Source organism: Neopsephotus bourkii, unplaced genomic scaffold (assembly GCF_033783945.1).
Source record: "Neopsephotus bourkii isolate Nb327-2 ecotype Australia unplaced genomic scaffold, CSIRO-AGI_Nbou_v1 NB_1634, whole genome shotgun sequence".
Lineage (NCBI taxonomy): Eukaryota > Metazoa > Chordata > Aves > Psittaciformes > Psittacidae > Neopsephotus > Neopsephotus bourkii.
Window position 1 is genome coordinate 3793271 of NW_026902109.1, and position 15644 is coordinate 3808914.

At 55.3% G+C, this 15644-nt stretch overlaps 1 protein-coding gene across 9 annotated transcripts in view; it reads left to right on the top strand.

The window, feature by feature from the left end:
- CDH23 (cadherin related 23) overlaps window positions 1–15576 on the top strand; it is a 208161-nt gene extending 192585 nt beyond the window's left edge. Inside the window, exons 40-68 of one of the 9 annotated variants that reach the window (XM_061373924.1) lie at window positions 702–835; window positions 1079–1288; window positions 1466–1573; window positions 2096–2198; window positions 3068–3193; window positions 3279–3482; window positions 3707–4165; window positions 5039–5155; window positions 5684–5908; window positions 5991–6160; window positions 6435–6572; window positions 6728–6847; window positions 7273–7450; window positions 8203–8414; window positions 8942–9136; window positions 9456–9566; window positions 9785–9914; window positions 10094–10357; window positions 10482–10643; window positions 10738–10994; window positions 11270–11367; window positions 11468–11588; window positions 11764–11843; window positions 12155–12195; window positions 12503–12563; window positions 12981–13110; window positions 13186–13308; window positions 13485–13598; window positions 14477–15576. In XM_061373924.1, the coding sequence (XP_061229908.1) occupies window positions 702–835; window positions 1079–1288; window positions 1466–1573; window positions 2096–2198; window positions 3068–3193; window positions 3279–3482; window positions 3707–4165; window positions 5039–5155; window positions 5684–5908; window positions 5991–6160; window positions 6435–6572; window positions 6728–6847; window positions 7273–7450; window positions 8203–8414; window positions 8942–9136; window positions 9456–9566; window positions 9785–9914; window positions 10094–10357; window positions 10482–10643; window positions 10738–10994; window positions 11270–11367; window positions 11468–11588; window positions 11764–11843; window positions 12155–12195; window positions 12503–12563; window positions 12981–13110; window positions 13186–13308; window positions 13485–13598; window positions 14477–14803 (4718 nt within the window). In that variant the 3' untranslated portion in view covers window positions 14804–15576. Of the gene's footprint in view, window positions 1–701; window positions 836–1078; window positions 1289–1465; window positions 1574–2095; window positions 2199–2856; window positions 3194–3278; window positions 3483–3706; window positions 4244–5038; window positions 5156–5683; window positions 5909–5990; window positions 6161–6434; window positions 6573–6727; window positions 6848–7272; window positions 7451–8202; window positions 8415–8941; window positions 9137–9455; window positions 9572–9784; window positions 9915–10093; window positions 10358–10481; window positions 10644–10737; window positions 10995–11269; window positions 11368–11467; window positions 11589–11763; window positions 11844–12154; window positions 12196–12502; window positions 12564–12980; window positions 13111–13185; window positions 13309–13484; window positions 13599–14476 lie in introns of those variants that run through there. The other 8 variants (XM_061373913.1, XM_061373914.1, XM_061373919.1 and 5 more) reach the window with 8 other exon arrangements.
- The last annotated feature ends 68 nt before the right edge of the window (window positions 15577–15644 follow it).

A 15644-nucleotide genomic window follows, 5' to 3' on the forward strand; every position in this document is an offset into this window, starting at 1 on the left:
TGTGCAAGTGAGGGGGAAATCTGCTGAACAATAAAGGCAAACAAAATTTAAAAGGCAAAAATGCAGAAAAAGAAACTGAGCTGCAAGTGCAGAGCCCCCTCCCCTCACTCCTGTGGGGTCTGCAGGGCATTTTGAGCATTGAGTTGCTTTGTAACCCCTGGCGAAGCTGTAGCTCCATGCCCACCAGCACCCCAGAGGAGGTGGCAGCAGAGCCATGGGCATCCCTGGTCATGGGGACATAGGGCTGTCCCTCTGTGAGCAGGTGATAACTTTAGCCCAGAGTGTCTGGAAGGCAGAGCCCAGTCCCATCTCCCACCTGACCCAGCTGCAGAGCTTTCCAGAACAACCAGGACACAACCCCTTGGCTTGGGGCAGTCCATGCCATGTAGCCCACCCTGCTGTGGCCATCTCATGGCATGGGCAGCTGCCTGGGGGCCTGTTGGCTTCTTCAGAAAGGCTTAGTCAAGGCACAGGCATGTCTTACTTGGCTATTCAACCCATCCCCTGCTCCTACTGGTACTTGGGGATGCATCCAGGATAGTCCTGGCTGCCACAGACCTCCCAGATCTGCAATACCAGGGTATGGTGTTGTGCCAAACCTGCCGTGGTGCCTGTCCCCTGACTCCAAATAAGCCATTCCCTTAAAAAACGGGCCACTTGCAGCAGCATGGCTTGAGGCAGGGCCCCTCTGTCTCCGGCAGGGGAGTTTGTAATCTCCCCGGTGGAAGGGGAGCTGCGGGTGCGGAAGGATGCTGAGCTGGACCGTGAGAACATCCCCTTCTATAACCTCACCATTGCTGCCCGGGACCGGGGGGTGCCCCCCCTCAGCTCCACGGTGAGTACCCTGGAGCAGTGTAAGGAGCCGCAGGGCGCCATCTCCCATCCTCAGCTCCTTCCCCCTGGTCTCTTCCTTCACTCTCCTCTCTTCCTTCTCCTTCCCCTTGTTCCTGGGGCTTTCCTCCCCCAAACCATAGTAGGCTGAGTGGGGAACCCCACCTCTTAGCCAGGGAGGGGGCAAAAAAATGATAGGAGGGATGAAAATATGTGCCATGTGGCTGCACTGTTTCTCTCCCTGCAGATCCTGGTGGGTGTCCGTGTGCTGGACATCAATGACAATGATCCTGTGCTCCTCAACCTCCCAATGAACATCACCCTCAGTGAGAACGCCCCTGTCTCCAGTTTCGTTACCCGCATCCTTGCCCGGGATGCAGACCAGGGGCCAAACGCTCTCCTGACCTTCGACATAACAGCAGGCAACACAGAGAATGCCTTCTACATCAACAGCACTGTATGGCTCCAGGGGGGTGGAATGCTGGGACATGGAGGGTGGGCACCCCTGTACCTAGAGTCCTGCCTTCCCTGGGCACCCATGGATGCTTTCTAGCATCCTTGCCCCAGCCAGAGGTGTCCTGCGGAAGCACTCCTCTTGTCCCTTGTACCTATTTCCTCCCTTTTTTCTTGGTAGAGTGGCATTGTGTATGTAAACCGCCCACTGGACCGGGAGCAGGTGGCGGAGTACAGGCTGACCGTCACAGTGAAGGACAACCCTGAGAACATACGCAATGCCAGGCGGGTAATTATGGACACTGCCAGGGCCTCCAGCAGTGCAGGTGGCAGGGCAGGTGGGAGAAGGGGCTCCTGCCGTGGCCAAAAACAGGCGGGAAATATCCCCAGTATTTACAATAGAAGCTACATCCCTTAAAAAACATCGGGGGGGGGGGGTTACAAAGATGGGGCTGTAAACCCTTCCGCAGCAGATAACTGGACCAGTAGGATTTAGGGCAAGTCAAACATCCCATGTTGATTCCATGCAACAGCAGTAAACATCACAGAAGGTCAGACAAATTTGGGCTGGAGAGCTAGACAACCACAATGACACCAGAGCATCACCCTTCAAGGTGCAGGCTGGGAAGGGATGCCCAATACTGGGGTGAGGATCCCTGCAGACCCTCCAGGGGTGGTCTAGGGAGCACAGCATCATGGCTGCAGAGGACTCCATCTTTGACCAGCACTAAGCAGGAGGTGGGAGAGGTGGGAGGTGAGCTCAAGGAAAGGACATTGAAGTCATCACTCTCTTGTCCCTGTTTTCCTTTAGGATTTTGACCTGCTGGTCATTTCCATAGCAGATGAGAATGACAACCGCCCTCTCTTCACCCAAAGCTCCTATCAGGCCGAGGTGATGGAGAACTCATCCCCGGGTAGGTCTTTGCCTCCCTGTGTGGCTCCTGGACACTCACTTTGGGGATGGGCAAGGGGAGGTGTCTTCTGGACATCATGAAGGAGACATGATGCTGATCAGGGCCAGGTTGCGCATCAGTGGAATGGGGATGCTGAGTGTGAGGGGGTCCTGCTGACCACCCAGGGAGATCAGCCTTGAGGACACTGTAGCTTTGCTGTTGGTGGAAAACCTTCCTGGCACAGGTCAGGCACAACCTTGCAAGAAATTGTCCCCATTTGGGAGCTGCTTGGCTTCAGACAGCAAGAGGCACCTGCAGTCTGAGCCGAGCCCAGGGGGCAGCCTTGAGGCCATCAATCTGCCCAGCATGCCTGCAGGTGATGGGGTGCCATCCCTCCGTCATCGGTACCTGGAGCCACCTTGTTCTGGCTGTTAGGGATAAAACAGTCCAGCTTGTCAAGGTAGACATTTCCCAGCCAAGGAGTTAGAAATACTCTTCTTTTATTTTTCTTGCCTTCCTGCCATTTAAATTGCTCCCTGCTCCAAGGCCTCAGGTACCTCCCTGTCCCACCATCGAGGGACATCCCAGGCAAAGGGTTTGGGTGCCTTCAGGTGATGCCCTCGGTGGCAGGGTGCTGGTGCTGCCCATCTGACGGATGTGTCTGTCTGTTTGTTTTTAGCTGGATGTCCCTCTGCCTCACCCGGGCCTCACGAGTCGGTCTGCAAGGCTGCAGCAGCTGCCCCCAAATTGCCTCGTGCCCTGCGAGGCCCCACTCTGTCACCTCCTCCATCCATTCATTTCTGTCCCTCATGCACCACCGGGATGGGAGGGGGCTGTGGGAGGCTCCACAGGGAGCTGATACCCTCCCTAACCCTTATTATCCCATCCAGGGACTCTGATCACGGTGCTCAATGGACCCATCCTAGCTCTGGACAGTGACCAAGGCAGCAACGCCATAGTGACCTACCAGTTCTTGGAGGCATCCCTAGACTTCTTTGTTATTGACAACAGGACAGGTGGGTGGCTCATCAGGTCCCTGTCCCCAGCCCAGGACCACCACATAGCAATGGGGTCTGTCAGTGGGCTGTTCCCCTTCTCCAGGTGTCATTTCGGTGAAGCCCGGCAGTGTGATAGACCGAGAGGCTTTACTGGACCCTTGCCTGGAGTACACGCTGGTAGCTCGTGATGTAGGGGGGCTGAACAGCACCGCCAGCCTGGCAGTGACCATCCTGGATGACAATGACAACCGCCCCATTTTCCAGCCAGCATCCATCACGGCACGGCTGTTGGAGAACAGCCCCCCAGGTCAGGAGAGGGCCGGGACTGGGTGTGAGGGTGGGTGACAGGGAGAGTTGGGTGTCCCCCTGGGACTGTGAAGATCCAGCTCCCAGTGTCAGAGCTCACTAGGATGGCGTTGAAGGGAAATCTTAAAAGTAGCCTTCTACATTACAGTATTTGCCTTGGGACTGTGGGCTTATTGCTGCTGCCCTCCTCCCCTCGCTTAAGAGGGCTGTCTCCCCCCCTTCCAGGCTTCTCTGTCCTCCAGGTGATGGCAACGGATGCTGACAGCGGCCTAAACCAGCAGCTGGATTACCGGATTGAAGGTGGTGGCCAAGACAAGTTCCTGATTGACGCCACCACAGGAGTGATCCGCGTGGCTAACATCAGCATCGATCGGGAGGAGCGGGATGCCTATCGGTTGATGGTGGTGGCTGTGGACCAGGGCACGCCAGCACTCTCAGGCACTGCCACTGTCAGCCTCTTCATCGACGACGTCAACGACTGCCGTCCCGAATTCATCAACCCCATCCAGACGGTTAGCATCCCTGAGTCAGCCGCGCCTGGCACCGTGGTGGCTGAGATGACTGCCATTGACCGGGACCTCCACCCTCGCCTGGAGTACTACTTGCTGGAGATCGTGGCCCGCGATGACACAGATGCAATAGTGCCCGGACAGCAAGGAGTGTTTGCAGTGGATTTTAGGACAGGTAGGAGAGCAGGAAGGGCAGTGTGGGCAGCTCGGACCCCTCTCCTTGCTTCTGCTGCTTCTTCTTCTCTGCCTGGAGGTAGGTGTCTGAGGCATGGGGAGATGATGCTCCCCTCCTGCCTCCCCACTCTCTTCCTTTGACTGCTCTGTCTCACCCTGCCCTGTCCTTTCTCCCCAGTCAACTGACTTAACTAACCTGTTTCTTTCCTTTCCGGCTCTCAGCCCACCAGGTTTGTCTCTGTGTCTGTGCTTGTTTCATTCTCTGTGCCATCAGTCACCTCCCTCCATCTCACCCATCTCCATGGCAGGCAGCCCCACTGTGGGCTGGGGGCTGCTCAGCCTTGGCAGACCGGATGCGGGCACCCTCACTGGGGGAGCAGAAGGGGCACTCTGGGGTAGGTGGTGGGCTCTACCCTTGGGGAAGGAGGTCCAGGAGCTCCTAACATCTGTTTTGGAAGCACAGAGCTAACTCAGGAAATAAAAGAACTCTTGTTGGAAGTGATATAGTACAAGACTCTTAAAAGTGCCTGGATGCTGAGCCTGATGTAAATGGGGTCATAGAGGGCAGCGGCAGCAGTTGCTCACAGACCCCTCATCTACACAACCCAAACCTTCACCTGGCTAAGGCAGCATAAGAACCTGTCAGCGGGGCAGCAGGGAGCAGGCAGGAAGGCAGGAGGTGGAAAGCAGGGGGAGGGAAGTTGTCTCCTCCTGTAGCTGTTAAGTGTTTTCCCTGTTTAGCCTTTGGGGAGATGCAGGAGAGCAAGTGCAGCAGAGAATGCAGTAGTTGGCTGGTACAGACCAGTTTGCTGAGGGTCCCCAGTGTGGGGGGTGCAGGCACCACCTGTGACACCCATCTTTTTGGGGTTCCCAGGAGCTGTGAAGATCAAAAGTCCCCTCAACCGGGAACTGGTGGCCACCTACGAGATCACCATCTCTGTCCATGACAATGCCAGTGAAGTCATCGACCGCTCAGTCAGCGTGCCCAATGGTAAGCATGGGCTCTACCCAGGGAGTGCAGGGCCAGGGCTGGCACAGCCTTTCCCAGTGCAGCTTCTGGGTAGCTGGCCGCTCTCCCACCTCCCTCTCCATTCTGAACAGCAACATTTCTAGTGGGACCAGTCTTGGACCAGCTCCCACCAGCTGCAGGTTCTCCTTTAGTGAATGGCCCTGACAAGCCAGGGCTGTACTGGGGATGGAGAGGGCTGTGTGCCCATAACTGTGCCATAGGAGACACCCATTTCTTCATTACTATCTCCATCATGTCTTGCCTGCTCCTAGTAAATTGAGGCCTGCGTGTGAGAAAGCACACAAAAATCAGGAGTAGGTCTGAAGTTGGCATCCCACAGCCAGCTCAGGGCATAGCAGCTTTACCGATTGTATTTTTTCTTGATTAACCAGCACCATTTAGTTTTATGCTTGTATCTTTACAACCTTCTTTTTTCCCATTTTTTCTTCCCTTTTTTTTCTCACTTCTTCTTCCTGTTCTCTTCACCTGTGCTGTCCACCATGGCCACAGCCAAGCTGACAGTCAATGTCTTGGATGTCAATGACAACACCCCCCGCTTCCGCCCCTTTGGCGTCACCTATTTCACTGAGAAGATCCTGGAGGGAGCCACAGAGGGCACCACGCTCATCTCCATCTCAGCAGTGGACCCGGACAAAGGTGCCAATGGGCAGATCACCTACGAGCTGCTGAACCTCTCCCCAGAAGGCTACGCTTGTCTTGAAGACCAGTCGGCAGGTCGGTGGCCTGGGGAGGGGGAGTCTGAGGCAGGTCAGTGGCCTGGGGCAGGTGTCTCATGTCAGGGTCTGACATCCTCTAGGGAAGGTTGTGGCCAACAGGACGGTGGACTACGAGGAGGTGCAGTGGCTGAACTTCACTGTCCGAGCTTCTGACAACGGCTCTCCTCGCAGATCTGCTGAGATCCCTGTGTACCTCCAGATAGTGGACATCAATGACAACAATCCCATTTTCAGCCAGCCGTCCTACCAGGTGAGCTGGGGTCCCCTGTTCAAGTCCATGTGGGGGTGAGCAATGCCTGCCTGGTGAAGTCAGGCATAGAGCTAGGGGATTCTCCAGGGTCACCTTCTCTTCCCTCTGACTGTGCTTGAACCACGTGAAGAAGATGGTCAACCAACCAATGTACTCTGAACTTGTTCTGGGCCCAGCTGTGCCCACCCCGGGTGCCCCCCTGTGCCCTTGGTTACCTCCTGCTAAAAGTGTAAGTGATGAAACATCCAGTCCTGCCTGCTCCCTTTGCTTGCAGAAAGCTGTCTTTGAGGACGTGCCACTGGGTACAGTCATCCTGACGGTCAAGGCCACAGATGCAGATTCTGGGCGGTTTGCTCTCATCCAGTACAGCCTGGGAGACGGAGAGGGCAAGTTTGGGATAAATCCCAATACGGTAAGGAGCCAACTGAGGCTGGAACAGATTGGAGAAAGGGAGGGGAGGCTGACAAGATCCCACCTTGTTCCTTGCTCCCACACCTTACCTTCTGCCCCTTCTCAAGTACCAGCTCTGCCAGACGAGGTCCACCTGAAGGTATTTATGTGCTGCAGGGTGACATCTACATCCTGTCAGCCCTGGACCGGGAGAAGAAGGATCACTACACGCTGACAGCTGTGGCCAGAGACAACCCTGGGGACATCTCCAGTAACCGTCGGGAGAACTCTGTGCAGGTAGAGTTCTCATCCTCCCACCACCCCTTGTGAGGTGGTCACCAGCAAGAAGGTGTTGGACCTCAGACTTTCCTCCTCAGCGGGCCAGTTGGTCTTCGGGAGGAATCAGGCAGAAGGAAGAGCAGATGGCCTCAGGGCTGTGGGGTGGATGGTGCAAGGGAATTTGTGCTGCAGGGACGGCATGTCTGCAGGAGTGGCAGGGGAGGGTGATGCTATTGTCTGCAAGTGCTCTGGTGTGAATGGGTTCCCCAGCCACAGCAGCCCCCATTGTTGGAGGCAGGAATTCAGCTAGCAGAACTAAACAAATAGCAGGAAGGGCACCACAGTCCAGCAGTGTAGCCCTGGGTCACAGCAGGGGTACAGCCTCCAGAGCTTTCCTAGCCATCTCCAGCCTCACGGCACCAGCTGGCTGTGCTTTGTCAAAGGTGCTGATCACAGTCCTGGACATCAATGACTTCAGGCCCCAGTTCAGCAAGACCCAGTTCAGCACCAGCGTCTATGAGAATGAGCCAGCAGGGACATCCGTGATCACCATGACTGCCACAGACCTGGATGAAGGGGATAACGGCATCGTGACCTACAGCATTGAGGGCCCCGGAGCTGGTAGGTAGTGGTGGTGGGGTGCTCCTCCCCAGGAAGGAGGGTTATGATGAAGAGCAATTGGAGGAGACATAGGGACCAAGCCTACACCCCATGTACGGCAGCTGTTTTGAAGCAAGGTTGTGCATGCACTCCCAGGAGAAAAACCGAAAGCATAGAGCTTTCAGTATTGCTCCACAGTACCCAGTTCCTCATGGTGTGCATGTTATGGCTTCATCCTGCAGCCCACCCTTGCCTTATCCTCTTGTCTCCCCCAGCACAGCAGCACTTTCTATGTAAATGTGTCTTGGAGCAAACTCACTGCACACTTCAGAGTAAAACTAAAAAGGCTAGAAGGTTGTGGGTGGATAGCGATAGTGCCTGAAATGCAGTATATCTCTGCACACTGGGGAGCGATGGGAACCAGGCAAAAGCCAACAGAAATGTACAGGGGAATGGCAGAACATTCACTTTCCTGAGACCCATAGGCTCCTCTGACCACTGCCTGGGCAGGAGTAAAGCATAGCTAGGGGTGGTCTGAGAGCAGGGCCCTTGGCAATAGCGCATATCAGGGATGTGGCAATGGGCAGGGGTGCTCTGAAAACCCTGAGACAATCCACATCCCTGTCCTCAGATGGGCAGCTCTGTTGCATCACCCCTTGATGGGGATTTCCCAACAGTGAGGGGTGTGCTTCAGCTGGTATACTGGTTTCTGACTATAATTTGTCTGGTGCAAAGTGTCCTGAGCCAGAGATGTGGGGTTTTTTTCCTCCCAGAGGCTTTTAAGATCAATAAAGACTCCGGGCTTGTCACGTCCCGGCGACGCTTGAAGTCCTATGAGAGGTTCAACCTGACCGTGGTGGCCACGGACAAGGGGCATCCCCCTCTCTGGGGGACTACCATGCTCCACATTGAGGTCATCGACATCAATGACAACCGTCCTGTCTTTGTCCGCCCACCCAACGGCACCATCCTGCACATCAAGGAGGTAAATCCCTTGAGAGATAGGGGAGGTAATGACATGACAAGACCATTCCCAGCAGTCCTCCTGCCTACCAGTGGCAAAATCCAATCTCCATTTCCACCAGGGGTGAAACAAGACCTTGGTTTAACACGTGGCAAGAAGGTCATGGGGCTGGACCGTCAGCAGCAGCCCCTCTCCATATGTGTGAGCAGGGGTGCTGGGGCAGCTCTGGGGAACAGAAACCCCAGCAGCATGCAAAATAAGTAAACAGTCGGTCACTGCGGGACAAGCCTGTTTATAATCAAGGGCAAAATGCTGACATTTAAGATGTTTCTTCTTTCTGGGAAGTCAGGCTTCGCTAAGCAAGTCCCCAGCGTATACATAGAGGAGCCACCATGCAAAAATGGAATCATGGTCTCATGTTACCAGTCTCCAATTGGATTTTGGCAGTGGGAGCTTGCTGATCCTGATGCAAGGGGGTTTGGAGGGGTAGGGGGAGCAGGAGGCTAGCATGCAATGCTGGGGCTGAAGGGCTGCATATGTGCAAACAGGAGATCCCCCTGCGGTCCAATGTCTACGAGGTCTACGCCACGGATAAAGATGAGGGCCTCAACGGAGAGGTGCTCTACAACCTGCTGAAAACTGGGGCAGGGAACAAAGACTGGGAGTATTTCACCATCGACTCGGTCAGCGGGCTGATCCAAACGGCCATGCGGCTGGACAGGGAGAAGCAGGCGGTGTACAACGTGAGCTGGGCGGCAGCACAACTGCAGGGTGGCTGGGAAGGTCCTCGAGGCGGTGGGTCTGGTGCAGGCCTGGTGGGATGCAAATGATGTGGTGGGGATGGGGTCAGCTACCACAGTTGTGAAGATGCCATAACTTAGCAGGAATTGGGTTGTTATCAAGTGCCATCAGAGAGTTGAATCCTGGTGGGCCCACTCCCAATTCCCTGTTAAATCCCCACAAAATCCTCTGTCCCCCAGCTGTTCTCACTGTTCCTACCTCAGCAGTGTCTCCTGCCCCGTGTGGTTTTGCCCAGGATCACCCTTTTGCCTCTCTCCACAGCTGATCATCGTGGCCTGCGACCAGGGACAGCCAGCCTACGAGACCATGCAGCCCCTCCAGGTTGCGCTTGATGACATTGATGACAACGAGCCCCTCTTCCTCAGGCCACCTGTAAGGTGCCAGGATGAAGGGGTTGGAATATAGGGCATGCAGGGATGGGGGTGTCAGCGAGCATGTGTGGTAGAGCATGCACTGCTGGGTATCATCTTGGTGGGGAGCATGAGCACTGCTGGGCCTCATCATGGTGGGGAGCATGATGGGATTTGTCCAATTTTTTTTAAAGCCAGCTCAGTTCTCATGATCCTCCCTTCTCCTGGGGTCTCTGGTAGAAGGACAGTCCCCAGTACCAGGTCCTCTCCGTCCCGGAGCACTCACTGCCAGGCACTGTGGTGGGGAACGTCACCGGGGCGGTGGATGCAGATGAGGGCTCCAATGCCATCGTCTACTACTTCATAGCAGGTGGGTGCCAAGTGGGGAGGCAATGGGAAGCTCTTTGTCTCCTTGTACAGTCCTCACCAAGGGTTTCTGTCATTTCCATCATGTCCTCGTTGCCTTTCTGCCCTGGTCGGTGGGCGAGGTGGCATTTCAAAAATGCTGAGCCCAAAGGGGACTAACAGGGTACCCCTTTCTGCACTCAGATGGGAACCAGGAGAACAATTTCCAGCTGAGCCGAGAGGGGAAGCTAAAGGTCTTGCAAGACCTGGACCGGGAGAAGGAGCCGTACTACTCCATCATCGTCAAAGCATCCAGCCAGAGGAATTGGACCCCTCCCCAAGGCCAGCAAGCAGGCAGAGCCCAGCTCTGGGATCTTAGTGGGGATCTGACCCTTCAGGAGGTGCGAATTCTCCTGGATGACATCAATGACCAATCCCCTCAGTTCACCAAGTCAGAGTACACAGCGGGTAAGGGGTGCTGGGATCTGGGGGGAACCAGGAGCCAGTGGTGCTCTGGGTAAAATTCCAGCCACATGAAGGGGTAGTGAGAGCCAGCCTGGCCCCAGGTCCCTGTCCTGTCTCTCTCTCAAAGGGGTTGCCACTGATGCCAAGGTGGGATCAGAGCTGATCAGAGTGGTTGCAGTGGATGCCGATATAGGCAATAACAGCCTGGTCCTGTACAACATCTTGGGCATCCGCTACATCAAGCAGCACTCCAATGACTCTGAGGAGGTGGCCAACATCTTCACCATAGGTGCGCTCCCTGCATGCCAGAGACATCCCTGTGGCCAAAGACATCCCCATGGCCAGCATCACTAGTCTTGGGCTTGTGACCGTTCTTCCCCCAGGAACCCTTGATGGGATCCTGCGAACCTTTGACCTCTTCACGGCTTACAACCCTGGCTACTTTGTGGTGGACATCATGGCCTCTGACCTGGTGGGCCACAACGACACAGCCATTGTGGGGATTTACATCCTGCGAGACGACCAGCGGGTCAAGATCATTATCAACGAGATCCCAGACAAAGTCAGGCAGTTCGAGGAGGAGTTCATCAGCCTGCTCTCCAACATCACGGGTGCTATTGTCAATACAGATGACGTGCAGGTAACCATCCACCTTTGAGGTTGTTTTGAGGGGTAGATGACCTTCCACAAGCTGCTTGGAAGGTATCCTTTGAGGGTGCCCTGCCTGTATAAACCATAGAAACCCATGAGCTCTGAAGGTCCTCATACACATGAGGCTGGGGCATATCAAAGGGGTCCAAACCCATGTCATGCTTGAGGGTCTCTTATCACATGAGCGCACTTCAAGGCATGTACGGGAGATGCCCCCTGAGGAGACACCTCTCCCACAGTGCAGACCTTGCTGTCTCTCCCCAGTTCCATGTTGACAAGAAAGGTCGGGTGAACTTCGCACAGACAGAGCTGCTGATACATGTGGTGAACAGGGAGACCAACCGCATCCTGGACGTGGAGCGGTATGTCACCCGGCCTGTCACCCAGCCCACATCCTGGCCCACTGGGTCCTTGGGGAGCCTCATTAATGTCAAGATGCCCAAGAAAGCCTTCTCTTCCCAGGGTGATTCAGATGATAGATGAGAACAAGGAGCAGCTGAGGAACCTCTTCAGGAACTACAATGTATTGGACGTGCAGCCCGCCATCACTGCCCAGGCCCCAGATGACCTCTCAGCTCTGCAGGTAATGGTCCAGCTGGAGTGGTGATGGCTGCTGCTTGCAGGTGGGGCAATGATGTCCCATCCCATCCCATCCTCCATGGCCCTCCGTGATCTGGGGATATGTTTCACCCAAATAATTTCAGGAGGGTGCCCATCACTGGGTACCAGAGGTTGCCACTACCCCTTTGCTCTCCTAGATGGTGATCATTGTGCTGGCCATCCTGCTCTTCCTGGCTGCCATGCTCTTCATCCTCATGAACTGGTACTACCGGACAGTGTGAGTAACCCCCAGGCTCTGCCTCACTGGCCAGGGGGACCCATGTAGCTGCTCCCAGCCCTGACAATGCCAGTAAACAAAGGAGGTCATCAGCTTCCCAACACATTCTGTGCCACGATTCAGCCTAGTTCAGAAATTGCCCCTCTTCCCCTAGAGTATAATGGTTTCAATACTGATAGCAGGTCTTCCCCCCCCAAGCATGCCGTCCTTATAGATACAGGGGCTGTTTGCAGGGTTATTGCAAATCTGTGTCCCCCCCTCCTTTGGAGCATCTTTATTTTCTTCCCTGATCCGCTGTATTTCCTTCACAGGCACAAAAGGAAATTGAAAGCCATAGTGGCTGGCTCCACTGGTGAGCAGTGTTTGGGGTTTTCCAGATGCATGAGATAGCAGGGTGCATAAAGAGCATAAAGGGGATGACATGGGGGATGTCTGTGGGGTGTAAATTCAAAGTGATCCTGCCCAGCAAGGCCCATGGGTGGGAGGCTTTTCTCAGCTTCCAGGCTCCGCATTACCAGCTGCATCCCAGTATGGTTCTCATGCCACCAGTGCCTTTCTGGTCACTGAATTTCCATCCCCGATAAAGAAATGCTGCCCTATGGTTTACTGCTCTGCCCACCAACATGTCGCTCTTTAACTCCCGTCCCTGCTTCTTTCAGGAAACAGAGGTTTCATGGACATCATGGACATGCCAAACACCAACAAGTACTCCTTTGATGGGTGAGTTCTTCCCTTCCTTCCCCTCCCTGGTTTGCCACCTTGCAGGATCACATGCTGCTCCCAAGAGAGGGTTGCCTGCATTTTGTAGCCAGAGATGCTTGGGATGTGGAGATGCTGTACCTTTCTGCTTTGCAGAGGGATGCAGCCAGGCATGCCATGGCTGCTTGCCTTGAGAGCTTTCAAAGCCAAAAGACCTTGTGCTTTCTCCTGTGGCTCTATCTCTGCCAATACTGGCCAGGCTTGGGATAAGCAGAGATGACCAGTGGGTGTCGACACACATGTGGATCCAGACCAGCCGAATTCATGCCCCCACACGGCAGGAGGAGGCAGCACAACCTCAGCATCCGAGCTTTGGATAGGGTTACGGATGGTGCGGCTCCTTCCTTGTGCTGAGAGCTGCTCCTCTCCCCTGGGCAGGGCCAACCCGGTATGGCTGGACCCCTTCTGCAGGAACATGGAGCTGGCAGCACAGGCAGAGCACGAGGATGACCTGCCGGAGAACCTGAGTGAGATCACTGACCTCTGGAACAGCCCTGCCCGCACCCACGTGAGACACGGCCCCCACAGGACCCCTCCATGCTGCACCCGAGACCCCTGCCTCAGCTGCTCTCTCCTCCCACAGGGGACCTTCGGGAGAGAGCCCTCTGCGGCCAAGCCCGAGGATGACCGCTACCTGCGGGCAGCCATCCAGGAGTACGACAACATCGCCAAGCTGGGGCAGATCATGCGGGAAGGGCCCATCAAGGTGAGTGTTGAGCGTGGGCATCTTCCACCCAGGGGTCTTCTCCAACTGCTACAGCTTCCAGGTTGACAGCTGAGGTGCCGGAGGGTGTTGCTTCATGAAATACTGGGATGGGGTCAGCCTCCCTCCAACCAAGCGGTGTCCCTCGGGTAACCCATCATCTCTCCCCCTCCACCCAGGGCTCTCTGTTGAAGGTGGTCCTGGATGATTACATGCGCTTGAAAAAACTCTTTGCCCAGCGGATGGTGCATAAGGCCACCGCCAGTCAGGGGGACCGCTCCTCGGTCTCGGAGGTAGACGTGGTGTGCATGGGCATGGGGAGATGCTTGCCGTGCCCTCTGGGATGCAGTGTGTCTTCTCAGCCCTTCTCAGTCGCTTCCTGCAGCTGTGGTCCCTGTCACTCAGTGGTCTCCCCATTCTCTGCTTGGCCAAAACAAGCCAGACGCTGGGTTTCCACTGAGGCTGCTGGTTCCCCACAGTGCTCCAGCTCTCGTATCCCTCTGAGCATCAACAGCACCTTATCCCTCGGTCTCTGGGTGGGCTCTGTCCATCACCTCCTGTCTCTCTGCCAAAGGTGGCCATGAAGCTGCAGGTCACTACACACATGCAGGAGCACCTTCCCTCCCCTGTGCTCCTCTGAGCTTATCAACCTAACAAGTTCTGAGGCAAAAAGGCTGGGACAGAGGGTTTGGTGCAGCGGGGCTGGTGAGGGGAGAAGCAACTCCTCTTGCAGCCTTCCCCTTCTTTATGGGAGGCAAAACATGGGGCATACAGAGCAGAGGAGAGCAGAAGGATGGGAGACACCCTTTCAACCCTTCTGTCCCCTTATCCCTCCTCACCCTTATCTGCCTCCAGCCTCCCTTCAACTCCTTTCCTTGTCTGCCTTCTGCCCCATACAACCCCAAACCCCAACCCGGGTCCAAACTCCCCTTTGGCTGCTGCGGGGGCTGCTGCTGGACACACCACCTGGCTGGCAGCTGGTGCACCCACCAGATGAGTGAGCGATCTGGCTGGAGACCATCATCGCGCTGGTGGTCCTCATCAGCACACTTCAGAAGAGGAGGGTACTGTCCCTCCCACTGAGCTCCAGCATTGCAGACGGTTTGGAGGCAGGAAGCAGGACCTGCTCTGGACACGGTAGTGATTTCTCTGCTCCATGGACTTTTTACAGCTGATCCAGAAGGAGCTGGAGGAGGAAGAGGAGGAGCGCAGCCCCAGCCAAGGCAGCCTCCGCTTCCGTCACAAGCAGCCGGTGGAGCTGAAAGGTCCTGATGGCATCCACGTGGTGCACGGCAGCACGGGCACACTGCTCGCCTCTGACCTCAACAGCCTACCCGAGGACGACCAGAAGGTGCTGGGTCGCTCGCTGGAGACTCTGACCACTGACTGCGGGGGCTACAGTGACCACAATGCCCGCACCGAGTCGGCCAAGTCCACCCCCCTGCACAAGATGCGGGAGGCGATCATGGAGAGCCCTCTGGAGATCACTGAGTTATGACGAGCAGTGCTGGTGGTGGTGCTCCTCTAGGCAAGCTGGGGCCGGCGGGGTTGAAGCACAGATCAGGGGGTTGTGGTGAGGGCCAGGGGTACCCCAAGACCAGTGCTTGGCCCCCCCTTCCCCTGCACGAGTCCAGGCCAACCGGTGCACATAGCTCCGGCAGCCTTGGAGAGCTTGGCCCCAGGAAAGGGCTCTCAGGACTGGTATGCTTTTACTCGCCTGTCATTTATCCATGAAAGCATTATTTTTTTTTATTATTTTTTCTTATTAAAAAGGGGTTTTTTTAAGAAAAAAAAACAAAAAAAAAAGCAAAATGAATCCAATGAGTCCAGGCTGGACAGGGGTGAAGGTGCAGCAAAGGTGCAGATGATGTGCCGCATCCTCGGGTGCGGACTGGGGACAAGCAGCCATCATACCTCAACCACAGGCACAGGGAGGGCCAGGCAGCGTGAGGAGAGGCCAAGTCCATTTGGCATTAACGGCACCTTTCCAGCAAGGAAAGACCCAGAAAAAAACCCAAACCAAACCTGAAAACTTTTCTCCATTTTGCTGGCTTTACCAAAACATGTTGCGATGTTGAAAGAGACTGACAATAACTGGGGCTTCTGGATGTGGAGTGCTCGTGCGTGTCTTTTCTTGCCCTTTTCTTTCCCCTTCTCTCTTTATTTTGGGTTCATTCGTTTGGGGATTTGTTTCCAATCGTAACCTTGTGGAGAGTTTCGGGCACGATCTGTTACGGGACTCAGAAATACACTGTCTATGGCTTTGGGTAACCTGTCTGTTGTCCTTCCTCCCTGATCACATTCCTGGATTCAGCTTACTCAAGAGACCTTTTGAAGAG